This window comes from Gymnoscopelus microlampas (assembly GCF_963454915.1).
Source record: "Gymnoscopelus microlampas genome assembly, chromosome: 2".
Classification (NCBI taxonomy): domain Eukaryota; kingdom Metazoa; phylum Chordata; class Actinopteri; order Myctophiformes; family Myctophidae; genus Gymnoscopelus; species Gymnoscopelus microlampas.
Window position 1 is genome coordinate 20,703,910 of NC_139939.1, and position 26,511 is coordinate 20,730,420.

The 26,511-nt window shown below is 43.9% G+C and overlaps 1 protein-coding gene across 1 annotated transcript in view; it reads left to right on the forward strand.

Annotated features, from left to right (window-relative positions):
• Positions 1–26,511, forward strand: part of neurl1aa (neuralized E3 ubiquitin protein ligase 1Aa) — a 77,096-nt gene that overhangs the window by 44,890 nt on the left and 5,695 nt on the right. The window contains exons 4-6 of the mRNA XM_084044294.1: positions 12,519–12,763; positions 13,352–13,644; positions 14,193–14,392. Of these exons, the coding sequence (XP_083900420.1) occupies positions 12,519–12,763; positions 13,352–13,644; positions 14,193–14,392 (738 nt within the window). The remainder of the gene's footprint in view (positions 1–12,518; positions 12,764–13,351; positions 13,645–14,192; positions 14,393–26,511) is intronic.

Here is a 26,511-nt window from a genome sequence, read left to right on the forward strand (position 1 = left end):
TGTGATATATTTTTTTACATTAACCACTAGCATCCCTTTTCTGAGGAGAACTTTAGGCAAAAATAACCGATCTACAAGCTCACAACGGCTCGCAACGCGAGCCGTTGTGAGCTTGTAGATCTGCTGTTTTCGGCAAAGACGTATTAGGTGTAGAGGGGAAAAAAAACAGCAGACCAAGTAAAAAACAACAGACTGCAACAGAATGTTATGGGGGTCCCTGCCTCATCTCTGTCTCAGCTAGGGGGTCCTTGGCCTAGAAAACGTTGAAGACCCCTGCTTTAGTGTGTGTGTGTGTGTGTTTGTGTGTGTGTGTGTGTGTGTGTGTGTGTGTGTGTGTGTTTGTGTGTGCAGCTGCAGTGTGTTCCGCGGCTCCATTACAGTGAGCGATACAGAGTACAAAGTGTGTGTGAGCTTCTTTCAGAAGGCCTCACATGCTGGCCTCCACCAATCGGAGAGCACATCTGTGACTGTGTGTGTGTGTGTGTGTGTGTGTGGGGGGGGGGGGGGGGGGGGGGGGGTTGAAAAGGAGGGGGGGGGGCTGATGGGACAAAGAGGTTGTATCTGTCCCAGAAGGAGAGCAGGTGCACCACGGAGAGAGAGGCAAGGCAGATGGCCAGGTTGTTGTTGATGGACGTTGATGGACGTGTGTGTGTGTGTGTGTGTGTGTGTGTGTGTGTGTGTGTGTGTGTGTGTGTGTGTGTGTGTGTGTGTGTGTGTGTGTGTGTGTGTGTGTGTGTGTGTGTGTGTGTGTGTGTGTGTGTGTTAAACGTTTTACATTTCAAGGACCCCACCCTTAACTATACAGTAACCAAACATGTATACTGTCAGAGACTTGTAAGGGTCCATTTGGAACCCCCCTCAAGGAACCCTGAGAGTCCCTCGACCCCACTTTGAGAACCGCCGGTGAACGCACTGAAATCTGGAGTGTTCATTTAACATTGACAATAGAAGATAGAGCCTTTACGGCCCTTACCAGTCCATTTGGTCTCTGTTGGGTGAAAACCTCACATGTTCAGCCGCGTTTCGAGCTTGTGGATCTGCTACTTCTGATACTTTTGTGTGATGCTGCAGTGTGACCAAGTAGGACGTTCATTTAACCCTTTAAGACCTGAAGCCGATTCTACAAAATGTCTTCTAAATCCCAACAGTTTTCTGAAAAACGTATGTTTCTGTATCAGTGGTGCTTTAACTTTTTCATGTCAAGGACCCCCAAAATTATATGTAGAGGCTATTTGGCCCAAATTGGCCGCCGACCCGCCATCTCAAAATATTTTGTTCCAGGGACCCCCCAGAAGCAAAGATTTGTGTTACAAATGTTCGTTTTAAGAGAATGTATATTCAAAGATTTGCACACATTTACACTATTTTTCAAAAATAGCAGATATCCAAGCTCATAGTGCGGCACTCAGTGCCGCACTATGAGCTTGTAGATCTGCTATTTTTGAATAGCAAAGAAATCTAAAATGACTGAGATGCGTTCCCGGATTGAATGGGTTAAAAAAAAAAGTCCAAATAGGGATAAGAGTTTTCTGCCCGACAACAATGATATACCGGCAGAATCTGCTTTGTGTGCGTTGTTTATGTCCTAAAAGAGTGACCATTTTGGATTATCAATTTCCAACCGACGCAGCCACAGAGCAAAAGTAACTTGCCGATATTTGGAGCGGCTTGTGGAGAAACTCTCAGTCTTGGAACCAAGTGGACTCGGGATTTCCCAATGTCCATTTGTTCAGAGTCAAGAGCGAGTCCGATTTTTTGGCGAGACTGAGACCATCATCCAAGCATGAAACCAATCTCTTCAAAGTGCTGCAGCGCTACTCTGTATGTGATTCCAACTTCCAAGAACCATGAAATGATGCTAAATAAATGTGATGGGAAGCCAGAGCAAGGATGTGCCAAGACGGATGCAATAATCAGGGACCCGCACCGCTGGTCTTGGTGGGAAAGCCTAGCAACGTTCTACGCTCCAGAGCATTGGTTCTCAAAGTGGGGTCCGGGGACCCCCAGGGGTCCTTCGGGGGGGTTCCAGGCGGTCCCCAGAAAAAGTAGTTAACACAGCATCGCAATCTTTTTAACCATATTTTATACATGTTAAATAGCATAGCGTGTCACTTCATGAACATCTGGCGAAAATAGCTGATCTACAAGCTGACAACAAGCTGGCACGTTGCGACGCGTTGTCAGCTTGATATTTAGTGTCGAGGGAAAACAAGAGGGACCCTAGTATAGCCCCTTGGGGCACTCCTCGGTCAACTAAGGATAGGGTCTAAGTGGTTATAGGAGACAGTGGCAATAGACATAAAAGCAAAGCATGGATAATCCTTTCCATGTCAGGTTGAGACACAAACACACCTGTTTTCAGCAGTGTTTTCCCAATCTTTTGTGTGTGTGTGTGTGTGTGTGTGTGTGTGTGTGTGTGTGTGTGTGTGTGTGTGTGTGTGTGTGTGTGTGTGTGTGTGTGTGTGTGTGCGCGTGTGTGCACGCGTGCGTGCGTGCGTGCGTGATAGCAATATACTGTATATTGAATATCTGCTATCTGCTTTTTGAGACGCTTTCCCGGTCCTAATGGAATAATAATACTCAACGCTCGTACAAAAACATCATCTGCTGGGTGATGTCATGGTTCCTGTGGGTTTCTGTGGACGGCCTGGCATTAGGGTTGGCTTGGGAACATTCTCCTGTCTGTGGGCCAAGTAAGAGGCCCATTACCCCGGTGGTTTTCAAACCTTTTCATGTCAAGGACCCCCCAAATTGATATGTCTTTGGCCGCGGACCCGCATCTGAAAAGGTTTTGTCCCAGGGACCCCCAAAAGAGAAGATTTATGTAAAAAAAAAAATCTAAATTATTCGACATTTTCAATATTTTTCAAACATTTTCAAAAATAGCAGATGTATAAGCTCAACCCCCTGGACCCCCCCCCCCCTCCCCCAAAGTATTCCATAGAAAGAGCAAACAACTCCCAAGTTGTTAGTTTCTATCTCTTGTTCAGTTCCGTAAACATGCCTCTGGAGCTCCTCTAAGGTTAACTGTTAGCCAAGTGTCGATAAGTGGTGGAAATATCAAATATCAAACCCAGAAGCGAGTCGTCGCTTGTCAGGTGGAAACCTTGTACGTCCTAAAGTGTTCCTTTTTCAAATGATTTCAGTTTAAAGCTGCAACAATGTAACTTTCCTCTTCTACCCCGGATTTTAAACCCGGTTTCCTGCACATGTGCTGAAATGTTTTACCATTGAGCTAATAGAGCCTGCCTGCTTGCTCAGGGGATAAATGTAATCTTGACCATAAGGTCAAAATCTTGTGTCAGATCCTGTGTCTAGGTGAGACATGATGACCTTTGACACAATCTAAGTGTCTAGAAGAGCAGGGAGACAAAATACAACCACCCCAATTGTATACGGTATATGATTATACAGATTGGACAAAATTACATTTTATTAATTATTTTTTCTTTTACATAGTGCCGCTTTAAAGTAAAAAAAGGTTTTGAAAATAGCAGATCCACAAGCTCACAACGATGTAAGCTTGTAGATCTGCTATTTTAACTGCTTTTGTGAGACACTCTTGTATGATGAAGTAGGGCATTAATTAACGAAAAAACATTTAAAAACTGGAAACACGGGAGATACAAGGTTTCTGCCTGACAGCGTGGAAGTGTGCTAGACAGTCATCTCATGCTGCTAGCCCCGGGCTCTACCAGCTACATCCTGTATGTTTCAGACAGTAGAGGAATTCAACAGTCCATTAGAATGAACTGCCTGTTCGTCTGCACTACTCCAACAGTCATTAGTGAAAGTAACTAAGTAGATTTATTCAAGTGCAATTTTTAGGTACTGTAGACTAGAGATACTTTTTTACTTTACTTGAATATGTCCATGTTTTGATACTGCACTACATCTCAGAGGCAAATAGTGTACTTTTTTAAGAGTACTTACAATTATTTGATGGCTTTAGTTGCTGGTTGCAGATTTAGATTATTATTACAAAACTTTACACACTATTTGCAAAATAGCCGATCTACAAGCTAACAATGCGTCGCATGATCTATGCGTCACATTGACTCGGAGAGTCGGAAGAGTCAAACAAAGTAAATGTTAGTATATTTACTTTGGTACTGTAAGTATATTTTGATGCCAATGCTTGTGTGCTTTTACTCTAATAAACATATATTTGTATATATTATTGACATTGCTAACTTTTACTTAAGCACAAAAATCTTGAGTACTTCCTCCACCTCTGCCAACAGTGCTGTCCTCTCCATTTATAGAAGGAGATCAATTAGAACAGCTTATTGAGCTTTAGCTCCATGAAAAATTCATTTGAAAGCTCAGTAGATCCGCGTGGGTGCTGCTGAGCCCATGTTAAATGACAGCTGACGTTACGTTGAGGGCGCTGTGATGGCGTTCTGCTTTTGATAGAGGGCTGATGGGACTGGGCACTTCCAGTGAATACGTGTTAAATCCAGTGGTGGAGAAGTACTCAGATGTTTTACTTAAGTAAAAGTAGCAATACACAATATAAAAATAACTCTGTTACAAGTAAAAGGCCTGTGTTCAGAATGTTACTTGAGTAAAAGTACAAAAGTATTGGTATCAAAATATGCTTAAAGTACCAAAAGTTAAAGTACTAAAATGTTTGAAAATAGCAGATCTACAAGCTCACAACGCGTCGCGATGCGACGCGTTGTGAGCTTGTAGATCGGCTATTTTCAAATAGCCTATGTATAAAATAGAGCTAAAGTGGTTAATGTATGTTATATAATATAATAATTTACATCTGCAAACTAGTAAAGTAAACTAGTAACTCAAGTTTTCAAATACTTGTAGTGCAGCAAAAGTACAATATTTGCCTCTGAGATGTAGTGGAGTAGAAGTAAAAGTGCTGATAATTGGAAATACCAGTAAAGTAAAAGTACCTCAAAATTAAGTACAGTGCTTGAGTAAATGTACTTAGTTACTTTACACCACTGGATGGGACTGGGCACTTCCAGTGACTGCGCGTTAAATCACACATTAATTCAAGATGTGTCATTTATGGACGATCAAACCCTGAACAAGTTCTATCATTAGGGTATGATATTGAAACGTTGTCCGATATCCGATTATTTCCACGGCCATATTGACAGGTTTCAATACCGATACCAATATGGCAATACCAATTGCAACCAATAGGGTTGACCGTACACCTGTTATAGGCTACTGCGACCGTGCTCCTGGGTGCAGATGCAGATTTCTAAAAAAAAAAAACGTATAATTTCTATTATTTATTGTATGATTTATTAGGCTTACTGAACATTACCACTTAGTTTCCAAGGGCAGTTTTTTTTGACAAGCTGCGATATAGAAGTATATCTCAGATATAACTGCAATATGCTTTTGCAATCATTTTCTGTTAAATATAGCACTATATTTAAGGTTGTCGGACCTTCAGTTATGAAGTTTTGGTATTAAACGATATCGTTGCTGTTGGGTGGAAACCTCATATGTCAAAAACTAGTGTGACGCTGTAGTATGATCAAGTAGGGCATTCATTTACGAAAAAACACAAAAGGTTAGAATATGGAGATAAGAGGTTTCTGATATGTTGCTCCCTCCTTGCACGACTGAAGCTGAACAGCCATTGCAAATTACATTTTTGTTATCACTTTGCGGAGACTTATCATTCCACAATGCAGACATTGTCTCCTGTGTAGGTACAGTATAGCTTAAGCCAAGCTGTTGTTCCACCGACGCGTCAATGTGGCACATAATTAATGTGTCATCATCATATCGGCACGGATTATGCCGGGAATAATTTGATCACAAATTAATGTGAGGTGTCAAAGTCCTTTGCCTTTGTTGAGAGAACTCCCTGAGGTGCTGCATGTTGCCTCATAACACCCCATCTAGCATCAGATCATGAAACCATCCCGGTTTTAACCACTTAAACAACAGTTTTCAAACTGTTTTGTGCCAAAGACCTGCTAATTGACATATATTTGGCCGCAAACCCCCACCTGAAAAATTGTAGTGCAAGGGACCCCCAGAAGACAAGAATTGTGTTTAAAAAATCAAAATTATAAAAAATGTGCGTGGCACGAAGCTTGTAGATCAGCTATTTTGAATAGCGAATGTATAAATGGAAAAAGTGGTTAAAATGATTGTGATGCTGTATTAACACATTTAGCTGGGGACCCCCTGGAACAGCCTCAAGGACCCCTGGGGTCCCCAGACCCTACTTTGAGAACCACTGACTTAACTCATTAAGACCTGGAACGTGTCTGTGTCACTTTTTGATTTGAGCTAAAAAGCATTATTTCACACTTTGGCAATTAAAAAATAGCAGATCTACAAGCTTGTAGATCTGCTATTTTTGAAAAATCGTGAAAATATGTGCAAATCTTTGAATCCTATATTGTTTTAAAGCGAACATTTTTAACTCAAATCTTTGCTTCTGGGGGGTCCCTGGAACAAGATGGGGGTCTGCGACCAAACACATATCATTTTGGGGGTCCTTGACATGAAAAAAATAAATAAATCAGAATACTGTTGGGAATTATAAGACATTTGTATAATCGGCTTCAGGTCTTAATGGGTTAAACCATGTACTGTATAGTTGACCAGAGTCTCTCTGGGCTCTATACTACGCCCCGTCCTGTTTTCACCCTACACTTCACGCCAAAAATAGTCGATCTACAGGCTTGTGGTGGATCTCTGGTTAATGTTATCCCCAGAATAGGGAAGCAAGGATTCATGCTAAGTAAAAATGCGGAGCCGCCGGATCTTGGATCAGCTTAACCGATGACAGTATAGGCTTGTCGATCACTCCGTATAATCTCCTCAGGCAGACAGCATGACAGAAGACTGGGCTGTAATCTGGCTTACTTGATCGTTGTAACAAGTTTGTAGCCAGTTGTCAGTGTTCTGTGTGTTTTTGTGCAGTGGATGCACGCATGCTTGAGCATGAATGTGTGGCTTGATGAAAAGAGAGAGAGACGTCAAAAAGACAGAGCAAGGGAATCAATTCCACGCTCCAGAGATAAAGAATATCGTTGCTGTCGGGCAGAAACCTCTTATCTCCATATCTTAACTTTTTGAGTTTTTTCTTAATTAACGCCCTATTTGATCATACTACAGCGTCACACAAAAGCATCAAAAGTAGCAGATCTACAAGCTCGAAACGCGTCGCTTCGCGCCGCGTTTTCGAGCTAGTAGATCTGCTACTTTTGATGCTTTTGAATTTGAATCCTGAACAGTAACAGTTTTGGACGTACAGTATGAGGTCCACCCGACAGAGATGATATCCATATAGGCCGCTAATTTGAAACTATTAGGGAGACGGCATTGACAGCTTTTCGCGGGCATGTGAGTCAATGTTCATGTGTTGGTATCTGTGTACGTCCAGGTCTATTCATCAGCTCCCTGCCTCTATCACTGATGTTCTACATTGTTACTGCCAAGCATAACAATTGTAATGTTACCATGCATCACAGCCAATGTATTCACATTTCTATTTGACACGAATATACATCAGCAACAAAACAGAGTTAAAAACTACTGTTGAAACTGTTCACCACTGAACATATCTTAAGTTTATACTCATAAATCCTGGAAATCAGTCCTTTTTTTGGCAAGCAACGCTGCGGTGTGACGGCATATAAATTGGAGGTATGACAACAGATAATGGACAACTTCTGATATTTAAATACTAGTTCATATCTAAACAACAGTTTCTTGTTTTCATAATGATATGGAAATGTGTACTTTTGATTACAATATTGGCCTATAAATGAAATATTGTAAATGTCTAGCATTCAAAACAGATATATTTGCAATGCTCTGGAAGCCTCTCTAGTGTAAAATGTTAAATTAAATGTATATTGATGATAAGTATCCCTGTATTTTCATGTTCATGGGAGTTTAGATGAGTTTACCAGATACCAGCAGGGCAGATTTTGCTGTAAAACACCTTTTTCCCAACATTTATGAAATATTATTGTTTATGAGAAATGATAACATAAGTGCTGTTTTTACAACCACATATTTGAACATTGTCTCTGTCGGGTAGAAACCTCATTATGTCCAAAACTGTAGCAGATCTACAAATGAGCTGTTGGCCCTGCCTTTAAAGCCTTACATTTGACACTCTCTGTTGTGTTCAACTGGTGGGGGAGGCAGCAGCCTCATAAGAGGCTTTGCCAGTGTGTACTTTCACTGTATAACAGTGTACAGTTTGTAGCTAGCAGCAGCTAGCCGCTAGCAGCCCACCCCACAGCCGTGCTAATTGAGGCTAAGAGGTTTATCTGGAGCCATGCCCTCTGGCCTGTAGAGCATGGGCTCTCAGGCTCTCTGGGTCTCTGGGTCTCAGGCCAGATAGAGGGGTTCACAACGAGTGAGCAGGCCTGGAAAAGGTTCCTCTGAGAGAGTCAAGTTTGTGCTGCTGGTCACTATAGGCCTGGCTGTCACAACTATTACATAATGCTTCCGTTTACAAATTAAATGAATGAATGAGAATTAATTGCATGAAATAAACGCTTCCAGTGCTCACGGACCATTAAGCCTGATATTGTTTGTGATGTATTGGAGATGTGCAATTGTTTTTGCATAGATGGAGAGAAAACAAACAGGTAGGCCTACAGTACAGAGCCAGACAGTGGTGCCTATAGCAGTGATGGTGAGTGTGTGTCCGTATAGACCCTTAACAGACGACGTCACACTGGTTGCAAGGGTCATACTGGTTGCAAATGAAACCCACCCTCGCTATAGGGGCGTGCCTCACTAGCCAACACACAAGAGGGGGTTGGGGTGTGCTGAAACCAGCGTACCCCAAAACAACAGGTGAGAATCGATTGCATGAAACAATCACCTGTGCATCCAGTCTCAATGTTGCTAAACAAATAATTGGTCTATAAGCACCTCACTCTGGCCTTCCCTCCTCACTCCCTCAGGGCCTAACTAACAGTCCTCTCTCTCTCTCTCTCTCTCTCTCTCTCTCTCTCTCTCTCTCTCTCTCTCTCTCTCTCTCTCTCTCTCTCTCTCTCTCTCTCTCAGGGCCTAACTAACAGGGTCCTCTCTCTCTCTCTCTCTCTCTCTCTCTCTCTCTCTCTCTCTCTCTCTCTCTCTCTCTCTCTCCTCCCCCTCTCAGGGCCTAACTAACAGGGTCCTCTCTCTCTCTCTCTCTCTCTCTCTCTCTCTCTCTCTCTCTCTCTCTCTCTCTCTCTCTCTCTCTCTCTCTCTCTCTCAGGGCCTAACTAACAGGGTCCTCTCTCTCTTCTCTCTCTCTCTCTCTCTCTCTCTCTCTCTCTCTCTCTCTCTCTCTCTCTCTCTCTCTCTCTCTCTCTCTCTCTCTCTCTCTCTCTCTCTCTCTCTCTCTCTCTCTCTCTCTCTCTCTCTCTCTCTCTCTCTCTCTCTCTCTCTCTCTCTCTCTCTCAGGGCCTAACTAACAGGGTCCTCTCTCTCTCTCTCTCTCTCTCTCTCTCTCTCTCTCTCTCTCTCTCTCTCTCTCTCTCTCTCTCTCTCAGGGCCTAACAAACAGGGTTCTCTCTCTCTCTCTCTCTCTCTCAGGGCCAAATAACAGGGTCCTCTCTCTCTCTCTCTCTCTCTCTCTCTCTCTCAGGGCCTAACTAACAGGGTCCTCTCTCTCTCTCTCTCTCTCTCTCTCTCTCTCTCTCTCTCTCTCTTCTCTCTCTCTCTCTCTCAGGGCCTAACAAACAGGGTTCTCTCTCTCTCTCTCTCTCAGGGCCAAATAACAGGGTCCTCTCTCTCTCTCTCTCTCTCTCTCTCTCTCTCTCTCTCTCTCTCTCTCTCTCTCTCTCTCTCTCTCTCTCTCTCTCTCTGTGGACGGCAGGCTAATTCTACCCCGCAGGCCACGGTGGGCAAGGCAGGCAGAGCACATTTAGAGGTGTTATTTTCAGCTGCATCTGTCTCCTTAAAACCTCCCACCAGGCTTAGGATGAGACTATACAACGTCGCTCTCTGGGCAGAAACCTTGTATCTCCATATTTCAACTTAAATTAATGCCCTACTACTTTGTCATACTACAGTGTCACACAAAAGTAGCAGAAATAGCCGATCTACAAGCTCACAACGCGTCGTGGTGCGACTAGGGCTGTCACGATTGCAAATTTAAGTTGACAATTAATTACCACTGAAATAATTGCGATTAATGATTTAATTGCGTTTCTAGCATTGAAAGTTAACGGAACATTATGGATAATACATTTCTGTTTGGCTTAAACTTTCGTAAACAAAAGTTGCACAGGGCAGATATGACAAATAACACATATTGAATTACTTTATACTTTAAAATAAACATTAATAGTGGAAATAGCCGATCTATAAGCTCAAAACGCGTCGCATGGCGACGCGTTTTGAGCTTGCAGATCTGCTATTTCTTTTGAAAATATGACTTTTTTAACATGGAATTGATTATGACGATTATGCAAAAATGTGTATATAAATGCGATTATATAAAATGATTGCGATTATATAAAATTATTGCGATTAGACGATCATGTAATAATTGTGACAGGTCTAGGTGCGACGCGTTGTGAGCTTGGAGATAACTTGAACCACGTGAACGTGGTTAAGTCCTGTCTGTCTACAATGAAAAGTATTAACAAAAACATTTCAATAATAACTACATTGGATCAATTGAAACACAAGTTAGTTTTTTTCCTCAACAGTTTTGGACATACAAGGTTTCCCCCCCCGACAGAGACGATAAGCATCCTGGGGGCCTGCAGGAGTCATAGAGGCTATCTGACTGTGTGGTGGTGGAGTAATGGGTGTGTGTGGGTCACTGCTATGCTAGCCTGTTAGTGTGAATGGGGGGCATGTCCTGGCAGATATAAATGGCCTCTACTACAGAGAGGATAGTGTACTCTGTGGTACAAATACAGGCCATAGCCAGAGGTAGTGACACTGAACACGCACACACACGCACGCACGCACGCACGCGCACACACACACACACACACACACACACACACACACACACACACACACACACACACACACACACACACACACACACACACACACACACACACACACACACACACACACACACACACACACACACACACACACTGACTCATGTGAGCACACATTCACACCAGTGTAGGGAAGTTTAATGAATAAAATGTAATTCTGTCCAATCTGTGTAGTCGAGTATGGTTCTACAATATAACTTATACAATTGGGTTGGTTCAATTTATCCCCTGAGCAAGTAGGCATGGGCTCTATTAGCTCAATGGTAAAAAAAAAAATCCAGCACTTGGGAAAGCGGGTTCAAATCCGAGGTAGAAGAGGAAAGTTACATAGTGGAGCTTAAGTAAAACATTCTTCCACCACTTATTAACGCGCACACACGCACACACACACACACACACACACACACACACACACACACACACACACACACACACACACACACACACACACACACACACACACACACTGACTCATGTGAGCACACATTCACACCAGTGTAGGGAAGTTTAATGAATACAATGTAACACAGACCATTGCACATGCTTTTGCATTAATATCTTTTTTATGACTTATAATGCGTTCTCCCTAATTGAAAACAGTGGAACATTTGTTCATATTTGGAAACGAGCTGACTCAGCATGGAACAGATTATCAGAGTAAGTGACCATACAGTATACTGGATATCTGTGGTCTCTAATTAATCTCCTCATCTTTTCAGATGAGCTCTGTGACACTTTTTTTCTGGCGTATGGAGAAATTAAAACAACCATACTACACCATAGCCAGCTTGTAGAAACACTTAGTTAAACACAGCTAAATTAGTCCCCTTTTTTATTAATCGTTGCCTTGCCGTCTGACTCGCTTGCATATTCAATTGTGATTCAATTCAATGAAATTGATGATTGAATTTATTTGTAGGATAGCGCAACGAAGCGAAATAATAAGAAAGTCACAAAGTGCTGTACGGAACAAAGTCAAAATTATAATCAGCAGAGCAAATCAAGAATATAACGATAATAAAAAAACAGATAAGCAACTTTTTAAAAAAAAGAGCTGTCACATCGTCTCTGTCGGGTGGAAACCTCATACAGTATGTCCAAAACTGTTACTTTTGAAAATAGCTAAAAGTAGCAGTTCTGCAGGCTCGAAACGCGCCGTGAAGCGACACGTTTCGAGCTTGCAGATCTGCTACTTTTGATGCTTTTGTGTGACGCTGTAGTGTGACCAAGTAAGTACTGATATAATAGCAACGCAAGTTTTTTCAAAAAACTGTTAGGATTTAGAAGACATTTGTAGAATCCCCAGAAGTAAAGATTTGAATTAAAATGTTGGCTTTAAAAATATATATATTCAAAGATTTGCACAAACTTTCACGATTCAAAAAAGCTTGTATATCTGCTATTTTTTAATAGCCCAAAGAAATCTAAAAATGACACGAATGCGTTCCCGGTTTGAATGGGTTAAGCTCAAAAGATTGGGAACCAATGCAATTGGGCAATAAGACAATTAGATGAACCATTTTCTCTCTCTCTCTCTCGTCCTTGCAGACAGTGCGATGGTTCCTCCAGACTGCCTGCGTCCGCGCTCCTTCACCACGGTGCGTCCCTCGTCCCTGCGCCGCGAGGCCGACGACTCCCGCCTCTCCGTCAGCCTGTGTGACCTCAACCTCCAGCAGGAGGACCGAGGCTCCGGCCACGGCCACCACGACCACCGCCACACCCTCCACCTGGCCTCGGCCGTGGCCTCCTCCTCCTCCTCGTGTCCCATCCCCCAGAACTCCCTCAACACCCAGGTTGGTATAGTTCCCATCCCCCAGAACTCCCTCAACACCCAGGTTGGTATAGTTCCCATCCCCCAGAAGTCCCTCAACACCCAGGTTAGCATAGTTCCCATCCCCCAGAACTCCCTCAACACCCAGGTTAGCATAGTTACGCATTTTTCATTCGTTTTTTATTAAGCGTTGCTAGCCGCTTCTACATCTGACTTTGTGAGTTTGTATGTACAGTATGTATGTCTGTATGTATTTATGTATGTATGTATGAGTACGACACAATCAGCTGCAAATGATAGCAACACAAAGCTGCAACTAATTAAACTAATTCAAGAGCGAGGGAGAGAGACAGCAGCAGCCTGTCTTCATTAGTTTTTAGTATTAGTTTTAGTTTTTTATGGAATCGGGGGCAAAATGTATCAAAGTTTGGAAAAATTGGGAAAATTGTCAGATCGACTATTTCTAAAGATTTTGGACAGTTTTTGATAACAGAGCTAAAAGCTGCAAGCCACAGAATATTTCATGTCCACCCAAAATACAAGTATTTTATGTATGTATGGACAAAGACTAAAAACGAACTATTTTCTGTAAATTTCTTATGATTTTCAGCAGTCCTCCCTGTTGCCCGCCGCGATGGAGAACGACCTCCACTTCCACCAGCTGCGCGGCGCTCACATCAAGACGCTGGACGAGCAGACGGTGGCGCGCTCCGAGCACGCCCGCGAGGAGCGCACGCTGGTGTTCACCGACCGGCCCCTGCGCACCGGCGAGACGGTCTTCATCAAGGTCACCAAGTCCAGCCCGGCACGCTCGGGCTCGCTCTCCTACGGCGTGACGTCGTGCGACCCGGCCGTGTTGAGGCCCAGCGACCTGCCCTATAACCCCGAGGCGCTGGTGGACAGGTAGCCATGTTATTATCTATTTCGGTTACGATTCCAATTCTGTTTATCGATTCTGGTTCTTATCGATTCCCTATTTTGATTCCATAAAGGTAAGAAATGTAAAGTTTTATAACTAAAATATCTTTATATATTTTATAAAGGAGCATTTCACCCATTTTCAACCATATCTTCATATAATTGGTCCTAACTAATGCTAAAATAGCAGATGTACAAGCTCTTAGCACGGCACGAAGTGGTGCGCTGTGAGCTTGTTCATCTGCTATTTTTGAATAGCCAAAGTATAATATAAGGTGGTTAAAAAAAAAGTGGTTAAAATGATTGTGCTATTAACTAATTATACTGGGGAGCCCCTGGAACCCCTCCAAAGAACCCCTGGGGGTCCCCGGACCCCACTTTGAGAGCCAATAGTTTAAGTGGTTAAATTATTAGGATTTTATCAATTCCCGATTTGATTCCTTTCATTCTGTATGGGTACCCGGTATAATTTTCATACTGCTCCTTGGCTACTTGGAACCTAATTTTCGATACCCAACCCCCATGGTGGACAGGAAGGAGTTCTGGGCGGTGTGCCGCGTCCCCACGCCCCTCCAGAGCGCCGACATCCTGGGCTTCCTGGTGAACCAGGAAGGGGAGGTCATCCTCAGCCATAACGCCACCAACGTGGGCATGCAGGTGTGCGTGGACAACTCCCGTCCTCTCTGGATGTTCTTCGGTCTGCACGGGGCCGTCACACAGCTGAGGATTCTGGGTAAGTGCAACTGTACGCGCCGCCAACACGAAGCCGTTGCCATGAACTCTTTATTTATTTATTTTCTTAATTTTTTATCCCGCGATTTTTGTAACCCATTTTTTTCACCCGGTGCCAATTTCCTAAGTGATCCTGGGCGCTACACCAGCCCTACACCAGCGCTACCAGCTACCAGTCCCCCACAGCCTGGGGAGGCCAGGGCCGAGCTCATGCTTCCTTCAGTGCATGAGAGCCAACTGACCTTCTTGTCACCTGACAGGGGGGAGTTAGCCTGGTAGGACGTAGCGCGTGGAAGGAACACGTTATTCCAACCAGTTCCCTTCCCCTCCATCAGGCGCCCCGGCTTTCATGGGGGAGGCGGTATAGTGACCAGGATTACTACATGTTTTTGTGAGGGTATTAACTACCCTGGGAGACACGGGGAGAACATGCAAACTCCACACAGAGTAGGCCCTTTCGCCAACCCCACCTAGGGTATGGGCGCTGATGACGCGGAGCAGAAGACACGCCCCCAGCACCCACAGCGTCCCCGGCGGGAATCGAACCCAGGACCTTCTTGCTGTGAGGCGACAGCGCTACCGACTGCGCCACCGTGCCCCCAAACCCATGAACTCTTTAAGACCGGGAACGCATCTGTGTGTCATTCTTTAGATTTCGTTGGGCTATTCAAAAATAGCAAATATACAAGCTCATAGCGCGGCACCGAGTTCCGCGCTATGAGCTTATAGATCTGCTAAAGTTGTGCAAAAATGTGATTTTTCTTTTTTTTGTCGGACATTTGTAACTCAAATCTTTGCTTCTGGGGGTGGGGGCGGTCCTGGAACTAAATATTTTACAGATGTTCACTTTAAAAAAGATATAATCCAAGATTTTGCCACGAATTTTCAAAAATAGCAGATCTACAAGCTCATAGCACGGCACTCTGTGCCACCCTATGAGCTTGTAGATCTGCTATTTTTGAATAGCCAAAGAAATCAAAAAATGACACACAGATGCGTTCCTGGTCTTAAAGGGTTAACCACAAACTGGTTTATATACAGTATATGCTATAATATAGGCGAATATGACCACGATATAGGACTTATACAGTGAGTGGTTAACACATTAGTAAAGAAAGTGCCAGGTTCCCATACACTGGTATGCTTATAGTTTAGCTTACATCTTTTACTGTACGAATACTTCCACTCGGGCAGGGAAATAACCATCCTTTCAGCCTATGGGGATCAATCGTGGGTCAGGAACCTGCCGATTAGGATATTGATTAACTTCTGGCAGTGTAGGGGCTGTTGATTGAAAAGCCCACGCAGTTCAGCAGCAAAGGCACTGACCGTATCTCTACTGGGCCGGCTTAATTTCCTTGGCTCTCGGGGGCTGGCCGAGATCTATTTGTGTTAAGTGTTGAGTTTTCTGACACTCAATACTAAGAATATGGCAGTCCCACAGACAGATAAGTCACTCTCCACTAATGGAGATTAAGGCCGGGGTCGTGACCGGAGACTGTCGATAAAAGAAGTAGTCAAGTGTTGCGGGGAAAGCTCTGCGGTATACTTGTTTGTCACTGCGCTTATTAACCACTTAGAACCCCTCTGGTCTTTAGCGAAACGGACTTCAGTTCCGACTGTATGCTCGGAGCAGTCTGCCAGGGGTCTTCACCGTTTTTGTTCAGCCAAAGGACCCTCTTAGCTGACAGAGAGAGACGAAGCATGAAGGGACCCCCACTACATACTGTATAAAATTGTGTTGCAGGTTAAACTTTTGATGCCAGCCGTGCCGCGGGCCACCTGAGGCTCGATTGGCCCTTCTGAATGCCCTGAAACCCATTCAATCCGGGAATGCATCTCTGCTGTCATTTTAGATTTCTTTGGCTATTCAAAAATAGCAGATATACGAGCTCATAGCGCGGCACTTGGTGCCGCGCTATGAGCTTGTAGATCTGCTATTTTTGAAAATGTTTTAAAAACATTTGTGCAAATCTTTGAATATAATATTTTTTAAAGGGATACATTTGTAAAAAATATTTTGCTTCCAGGGACCCCCAGAAGCAAAGATTTGAGTTACAAATGTTCGCTTTGAAAATATATATTCAAAGATATGCACAAATTTCCACAATTTTTCAAAAATAGCATATCTACAAGTGCCGTGCTATGAGCTTGTGGATCTACTATTTTTTAAATGGATTGAATGGTTTAATGACGGGGGGAACCGTGAAAGGTTACGCAGGAGGTCGCATGGAGTAGTTAATTTTCATCACGCCGAGCGTGTTGCCCTCGCATAATGCACACAGCGCTGAGGTTGTGCCCTCAGCCGTCTGTGCAAAAAAAAAGATAGCAGAAAAAGGGAGATCATGGCACTGCAACAAGACGTGGGCCAGACATTTTTGCATGCCTTAAAGCTGTCTACTGTTAAACGCACGTAACCCTTTTTTTTTTTTTTTCGTTTTACAAGCTCACAACGCGTCGCAATGTTAGGCTTTGTGTGCTTGTAGATTGGCATTGACATGACATTATAGGGACGCCGCATTGAAAGTGCAGGTATAGTCCTCACACATCAAAAGCCTCAGACCTCTCCCATGTGCCATCATTGTTTGTGTACACGCTTCTATATATATCTTTTCTTTCAATGACGCCAGAGGAAAGGGATGGGGGGAGGGGTGGGGGTTGTCTAGCCAAGGGAAGGAAGAAGAGGTTAAAGGAGTTAAAAGGTAATAGCCTGAAGGGAAGACTTGTCTTGGACAGACAGCTGCAGTGGACGGATAGACAGAGAGCAAGTGTGTGAGCGAGTCATTGATTCAGTCAGTTTAAGGTATTACGCCTCACTCTGATAAGAGCTTTACCTATGCCAAATATACAACATAATCTTGTCGCTGTGGAGGCAGAGACGAGATTATCTCCATATATTAACCTTTTGTGTTTTTTTCACAAATTAACTCCCTACTTCAGGGGTCTTCAACAGGGGGTCCGGGACCCCAAGGGGGTCCGCCATATCTTTGTGTGGTTTGATTTTTTTTTTTTTTACCTTAACCACTTGAACCCTAGGTAGCATCCCTTTTTCTGAGGAGAACTTTAGCCAAAAGTAGCAGATCTACAAGCTTGTAGATCGGCTATTTTTGTCAAAGAGGTATATGTGTAGAGGGGAAGAAGAGCAGACCAAGTAAACCAAAAAAGTTTAATCTGAAATACAATTTTATACAATATAGAGGGGGTTCCTGCTTCATCTCTCTCTCTCAGCTAGGGGGTCCTTGGCCTGAAAACGGCCCCTGCCCTACTTGATCATACTACAGCGTCACATAAAAGCATCATAAAGTAGCAGATCTGCAAGCTCGAAACACGGGTGCAAAGCAACACATTTTTTAGTTTGAATCCTGAAAAGTAACAGTTTTGGACATGTGAGGTTTCTACCCGACAGAGACGATCTAATGTCACACTGTTGTATTGAAATTGTTTCTTATTTCTTTGTTTGCCTGTTATGATACACCCTACAACTGTGGCTCTTTTCATGGGGTCCTTTTCATGTCAAGGATACATCTACACTCGCTAGTCCTGACTTTTGCGTCACTGTTTCCTCATTGGCTGGTCCTTTAGCCAATGAGGCCTCAATGCCCTCTCAGAATATGGGATCTAAAAACGTTGCCATGTTTAGTGAGAGAAATAAACAACCTGGAATAATATGACAATATGTCATATCTTGTTTTTAGATTTTCAAAATGTGTTGTGAGCTTGTAGATCGGCTATTTTTCAAAATAGTCTACGTACAGTTTACAGGGTTAAAGTGGTTAAACGGATGTTGATGCTATATTAACTCATTCAGCTGGGGACCACCTGGAACTACCTCAAGGACCCCCTGGGGGTCCCCGGACCCCACTTTGAGAACCAGTGATATATCACAACAAGACACATATAGACTCGTACTGTATAGTGTGTGAATGTTGTCATCCATTAGACCACTTAAACTGTCAATATAAATTCTAGCCGTGACAGCCATGTCATGCCAATGGCATACCCCAGCTTCAATTATAGTTAAATATAGCCTTGTATGTATGGATAGGTGCATGTCAAGGGTTTACACATATATTTGTCTTGACTGTCAGGCAGAAAGCTCTTATCTCCATATTCTAACCTTTTGTGACTGTTTTTGTCTGGGCACCGCTGGTGCCCATTCTTCAGGAAAGCAGAACATTTTTTTATATAATATATATATATTATTTTTTTCTTCAAAAATGAGTCAATAGCCCAGTTAGACTCTTCACATACTAGAGTATGTCTGCCATAAATGTCAGGGCTTAAATCGACATGTAAATATGAAATAAATGCATAAACATGTAGCTAAGATATAGGGTTATGGCTGGCAACCTCTAATTCAAGTGTTGTTTTTTCTACTTTAACTCGACTTCAGTTCTATAAGCTGTAGTTTAAAAACTATTCACTCAATCATATTAACCAATATATCATTATTTTGCTATGATTCCCTGCTTTCATATGACATGAAAAAATGAAAATGAAAAAATGCCACTTTTGCGTAAATTAACGCACTACTTTATCATACTACAGCAAAGCGACGCGTTTTGAGCTTGTAGATCTGCTGCTTTTGCTACTTTTGAATTTGAATCCTGAAAAGTAACAGTTTTGGACATATGAGGTTTCCACCCGACAGAGACGATAATGGAAGATGCATGTTTTCTTTTTTTTACCACATGAACCCTAGCGTCCCTATGTTGGGCATGTCATATAATAGCCCACTGGGGGAAAAAAAATCATCATTTACGAACATAAAAGCGGGGCCTAATAGGTGTGTCGGTCAGTGTTGTTATCAGTGTATCAGCAGATGGATGATGTGTGGTCGTATGGTGAATGCAAGGTGTTGTATAAAGTGAAACATAAACCAAAACAGGGGCCAGAGCCAACACAACACAACACAACACAACACAACACAACACAACACAACACAAGGTGCATGGTAGAATGGAAGAGAGAGCTCAAACAAACCAACTGCCACAGCCAGGTCTGTCTGGGAGAATGGCCAGGTGTTCCCAGTTGAACTAACTAACCCACCAGAGACCTGCAAGACAGCACAGAGCACAAAGGGAGACACACACACACGCGCGCGCACGCACGCGCACACGCACACACAGCAGGCCCTGTTATAGCAGAAGGGCCGTCACATAGTGAATATACCAGAATTACAATCCACTAAGACATGAGCTATATATCAATATCCCCTTTTTTAAACATAAACATAAACATAAGAATTGTGAGTTCTTATGTTGTCGCTGTGTTGGGTGGGGGGGGGAAATGTCCAAAACCGTTACTTTTCAGGAAAAATAATGTGTGTTTCAATGGATCTGGTGTGTCGCTATTATTTAGTCTAAAGCTCTTGTTAATACTTTTCATTGGTTAAAACCAAACAGAAAGAAAACACAAGAAGTAAAACATCTGGAGATAAGAGGTTTCTGTCCGACAGCGACGATGTGTATTTGGAGGAAAGATGAAATGCGGAGATACAAGGTCTCTGCCCGATGGTGACCGTATGCTATAGGTTTTGTCATACAAGTGCTGTTGTTGTTGTCGTTGAAGCAGCGCTGCAAAGTTTTGCCGTTATCTCACTAAGAGATCACTTGACTAAGAGCACTGCATTGAAAAAGGCTTTGCCTTGGGGGGTGTGTGTGGGGGGGTGGGGGGTGGGGGTGGGCGCCTTGCTGCAACAGTGACAAACGCACACAAAAGCACTTTCTACCTGTCTCTGTGGCAGCTCAAGCAATCATTTAGTGAAACCAGAGAGGCCCTGGCAGCTGTGCCAAAACAAGAGCATCACCTTTATCTGCCTGATCTAGGAATTCCCGCCCATGCAGCGCTGACAGAGCCTGAATCATCTTTAAGGTTCCAACTGTTTTGAATTAGGGAAGTGTCTCTTATCTGGCAGTTGGGAACTGTTGATGTATTACTGTGAGTGTGTGCGGACCAAAGAGCAATTTAACAGTTTCTGTTCGCCCTGAATTCGACCCACTGTGTGTGTGTGTGTGTGTGTGTGTGTGTGTGTGTGTGTGTGTGTGTGTGTGTGTTACACACACACACACACACACACACACACACACACACACACACACATATCGGTTTGATATCGTTGCTGTTTTTTTCCCCCGTTAATTAATGCCCTACTTGATCATACTACACCCAAAAGTAGCAGACTTTTTTCAAGGGATTTCTTATTCCGATTCCGAAAATAAGCATCCTGTATGGCTCAATCTGAAATAAAAAGCAACAATGTCCATATACATCATTTAATCCTACTATTCCATACTCGGCTCTTCGTGCCAAAAACATGAAACGGTTTCTATAACGTTAAATGGGACGGCTTCCACCAGTATTTAAAGTGTCTTGGCATGCCACGAATTCTGCCAATTCCTTCGTTGGTTTTGATTATAGCGAAACAGGGCCCAAAATAGAGCAGTTTGTGATGGGAGGTGGGATGTTTCATAGAGAGAGATGTTGCGGAGGGGACCTCCTGCCTTGTTGGCACAGAAATAGGACACCCCATGTATTATAGATCCCATTAAAATGTCAGCATGTTCACGCTCGAGTGAGCCGCCTCGCCGCCCACATGCTTGCATGCACGCCGCAAGCTCTTCATCCGATGCCTCGGCGCGTCTCTTCTCTCGGACAGAATCAGCCCCGATGCGTTCTTCAAAAAGATAGCCGATCACAAGCTGTTGCCGTTGTGAGCTTGTAGATCGGCTATTTTCGTGGGCGCAACGCGGTATATAAATGAAGGGTTACACTTTTCCCTAACCGGATTCATATTGTTATATTGTTTTGTTTCGGTGTTTTCCGCGTTTGTGTTCGTACAACGTCTGTCATTTCAATTAAATGTCAATCTGACATTTTAAAGTCATCCTTTTCCTTATGCTTTCCCTCCAGGCGTGAGCACACACACGTGCGCGTGCACGCGCACACACACACACACACACACACACACACACACACACACACACACACACACACACACACACACACACACACACACACACACACACCTTCAAGCACCTCAAAAAAGCATACAATGACATTATATATGAACAATGTTATTGTTTATTATTGCCGCTACAAAGAATGTTACTATCATGAATTTGTGTTTAAAAATATAATACAAATCTTGAAATCTTGTAACACACACACACGCACAAACATGCACACACATGCACAGGTATGCGTACGCACAAAACACAGCAGGGAGCATCACTTGACTGCCTCAGCGGAGGTTTTTAATGAGGTATAAAGGGCATTATATCGTCTCTGTCGGGTGGAAACCTCATATGTCCAAAACTGTTACTTTTCAGGATTCAAATTCAAAAAAGCTAAAGTAGCAGATCTACAAGCTCAAAACGCTTTGCGATCTGCTATTTTTGATGATTTTGTGTGACGCTGTAGTATGACCAAGTAGTAGGGCGTTAATTTATGAAAAAACAGTTATATTGGAGATAAGAGGTTTCTGACCGACAGCAACGGTATGCTAGGCCTTGGTATCATGCTGCGGTGCATAATATCTTCCAGGGAGCCTGGTCTCTATGTGGGGGCTACTGTGAGCCCTGCACATCTTGTCCTGTGATAGCAGGATGCTGACGGTGTCAGAGGGTGTTCACACCTCCACACTGTCTGGGACCAATGGGAAACAGAAGGCACCCAAGTGCTGCTCTGAGTGACAAGATCTTTGCCATCATGCTTGTCTCCGTCTGTTTTACTTACCTACTAACCTGCCATGCAGTACATATAACACCTCAACCTCACATACTGTATAGCCTACACACTACTGTCTACGGTGGCCCGCTAAACACACACACACACACACACACACACACACACACACACACACACACACACACACACACACACACACACACACACACACACACACACACGCACACCCCATTAACCACGGATGTCGCCATTCTGCGCTTGCCGTTACAGATGACATTTTGAAAACATTTACAAACATTTTCTAGAATGCGAAATTGTATTTATTTATTCGAAATTGTCATTTTCAAAACATAGCAGAAATAGGCAGCAATTAGGCCACTATTTGTCATATGCGGCTGAAGTGGTTAACAACAGGCACTCGTCCGTACCATCCTGCCTTAAACCATCGTCACAACAGAAAAGGGACTATTAACCTTCATTCGATATTACAGTCACGTAAGGTATGACCTTAACCTGCAGCCCGTACAAGTGCCTTCCACTCTTCTCACCTGCATGAGTCGGGGGGGGCAAATCAGCAAAGCAAATGAGTCAAAGGGCGCCGTTTTCATGGCACCGTTTCATAAATAAATGACGGCTTCATTCTAAAGTGCCTACCACCCAAGCAGTCACGTCTTGAGGATCACAGCTACAGTAAGGGGTCCTAGACTTAAAAAAAACGTTGAAGACCCCTGTCCTAGACTAAGTGCTTCCCCTTGTGCCACACGAGCGCTCACAGGCCCGCAGGCCTTTATTTCTAATCCCCTCTGTCAGATGAGCATAATTGGTCGTATTGTAATATGAAGCGGCTCCCATTCGCCCTGTTAAAGTTACTGCCTTACTCAGCACTTCCTGTGTCTGTTTGAAATTAAAAATCCCTCCAGCGTTTCAGTGAAATATCGCTACGACAACAACACGAACGCACAAATGTAAAGTCCTTCGAGTGAATGCTAAAATATGCAGTTTAGTTACAGTCCTCTGCGAGCTCTACTTGTTGAAATCACAAATGTTGTGTTGTTGCAACGTGGGTTCCCCAATACAAATAATAGCCCAATGAAATCTCAGTTTCTGTCTAATTGTTTTTGTTTTGTTTTTGGAACCCCTCAAAATATGCAGGGAGTCCAGTACCCAAAAAAGGTTGAGGACCACATACTGCTATAGAGCAGTGGTTCCCCAAACGTTTTCATGTCAAGGACCCCCAAATTGATATGTATTTGGCCGCAGACCCCCATCTGAAAATATTTTGTGCCAGGGACCCCCCATACAAGATTTGTGTTCAAATGTTTGACATTTTTGCAAGATTCTTTTTGAAAATAGAAGATCTACAAGCTCACAACGCGTCGCTTTGCGACGCGTTGTGAGCTTGTAGATGGGCTATTTTCAAATAGCCAATGTATATCGGGCTCAATTGGTTAAACTGAATTACAGTAAATGCCAAAATAACTCGTTTTGCTGGGAACCCCCTGGTTCTCCCCCAAGGACCCCTGGGGGTCCCCGGACCCCACTTTGAGAACCAATGCTATAGAGTGACTGAAAGATGACCTCACACACTTTGTGAAGCTTATAAAGGGACGAGGGAGGTCCTCATGACGTTCACATGCACATGCCTATAGGAACACATGCAGCAGGAACAGTGACACATGTTGCTTTATTTTCGACACACGTGTACAAAAATACGCAACAAAAAAAAACATTTGACAGAGACTTCTGTCTGTCCACGGGTCTGTGGAGAATGCACAGAGTCTCTGTGTCTGTGGGGGAGGGTGTAGGCATCGGCTTCCCTGAAGGGCGTGTCTAGTAAATATAAATACCAATGTACTGTACAGTAAATGTAAATAAAGCAGTAAGAGCAGGTTGCAATTCAGAGTCTTTCTGGTGGTGTGCGGATGGATAGAGAGGCGAGGGGGTCAACAGAGAGAGGGAGGGGACGGATCCAGAGAGCTGAAGAGAAAGACAGCTGTTCACATAGGTCTGCTTAATCTGCCGCTGAACAGAGGGATGAGGGCTGGGCACCACAGATCCTGGCTCAGCTGCCCCTGCATGGATGGATGGGCGGGCGGGGGGGAGGAGCCCACCCACCCCAGCCATGGGGATTAACACAGTAGTGGATGGAATGAGGGAGGGACGCCCACCAGCAGTCACGCTCTAAGGGTGACTGGCCTGGAATAACCCTTTGATGGAAAAAAAAGGGGAACCCTAAAGAATGCATTGCTGGAAAGAAAAGGAAAAACAAAACAAAAACATAATAGCTATGGATGTTTTTTTTTATAGCTGTTATAGCAGATCCACAACCTTTTTAACGTGTCACAATTTATTGGCTATTTCTCTATTTTAGTTTTTTTGTAAGCTATTTCGCAATGGGGGTGGGGGGGCTCGGGGGGGCTCGAAACGCGGCGCGAAGTGGATCTGCTACTTTTGATGCTTTTGTGTGACACTGTAGTATGATCAAGTAGGCGGGTGTTAATTTACCAAAAAAACACAAAAAGTTAAAACATGGAGATAAGAGGTTTCTGCCCGACAGCAACAATATAATACACAATTGTCACTGAACCGTATGGCACCCGCTAATTGGAAGGACCAAAGGCACCTATGTAATGATGTAACATTCCCTGTTAGTCATCAGGTATAGTTTATACTAGCCTACGCACCAGAGAGCCCATGCAGCCGTTCTCTGGATGCCAATCGACGCATGGCACATAGACTAATGTTGCAACCATATACAGTACGCTATGCCCACATTCCATCATTGAAATAAGAGTGTGTAGGGCAGCCAGCATAAAAGTCCTCCCTCCGGTATTTTTAGCATTTCTCAAGCTCTTCACTGTTTTCCATGCAGTGCCAACCTGTTATACAACATATCGATTCCACGTTTTGATAAATAAGTGCAGTGTGACTCGCCTAGTTTGTCAAATCTACCCCTCTAACAGTATTGGATTTCATTTTATAGGTGAGATGGAGGACAATAATCTTCCACCTCGAAAACTATGCTCCGAGACATCAGCGCACTTGCTTCTCGCTGTCACTTTCACTTACATCGCTTTTGTGACAAATCGGCATAGTCTTGCTGCCTGGTTGGCATGCAGGCGTGATGTATGTCTTCATACCACAATTAGGGTGAAAAACTGAAAGTAAAGTAAGGTAGGAAGGGGGCTTTAACCACTTCTTAAACCCTATATCATATATTTGGTTGGCAGGGGTCCCCCAGGACTCTAGGTTCCACTAGTATTTCCCACACGCTTTTTTCCCCCCACAAGATATTTTTGGGGGCTTTTTTTGCCTTTATTGATAGGATAGTAGGCTGACAGGAACTGGGGAGAGAGATGGGGGGATGACATACAGCGAAGGTCGTCGGGATCGGCAGTCGAACCCGCGACACGCACGATTACCAGCATATGTGGTATGCGCCTGGGCCGCTAGGCCAGCGGACGCCCTGTAATGGAGTATTTCTGCATTGCGGTATCGATACTCTTACTTAAGTAAGAAACGTGAGTACTTTTTTCCAACGCGGCCTCCTGCTGTCCCCCCCCTGCTGTCGCCGTTACATAACCCAAACGTGGGCCATGACTGATGGCCCACGTCCACCGTTACGACATCAATCAAATTGATCAGATGGCCCCGTGCAGATGGGGGCCAAGTAGCCACATCACTGTGACATCTGTCAATGCACTGGCTGTCAGCGTAATGTCACCGGTCAGCCATGATGATGATGGTGATGGTGATGGCGGCCGTACCCTCAGCAGATGACTCGAGTTTCGCATTCTTCCAACCAACTGTCCAGGCAACCCGACATGCCCATGACAAAAAAGAAAAAGAAAAGCCATTCCCCCATTAAGTCACGCCCCGACTTTCTGGGACAAAGCATCTGTCTGCACGATAAAACGGTGTCAAATGTTTGGGATTCCACGCTGGTGTTGCTTTGCAGTGCATGTCTATAGGGCGGTGCTGGTGGTGCAACATTGTACAATTAATAGATGATCCAAATTTAGCTCACAATATGTTGCAATGCAAATGCGTTGTTAAGCTTTATTAGCTACCTTCTGGTGAAGAGATTTGCTGTAGAGGAGGAAAAAAAGGAGAGGGCTTTAGTATTAGACCAGTGTGTGTGTGTGTGTGTGTGTGTGTGTGTGTGTGTGTGTGTGTGTGTGTGTGTGTGTGTGTGTGTGTGTGTGTGTGTGTGTGTGTGTGTGTGTGTGTGTGTGTGTGTGTGTGTGTGTGTGCGTGCGTGCGTGCGTGCGTGCGTGCGTGCGTGCGTGCGTGCGTGCGTGCGTGGGTTATTTCTTCGCCCTAATACAGAGATGCATGATGTCACAGCACTGACATATAATCCATATTTGATACTTTGGCTGTTCAAAAATAGCAGATGTACATGCAACAGCGAGCTTGTACATCTGCTAT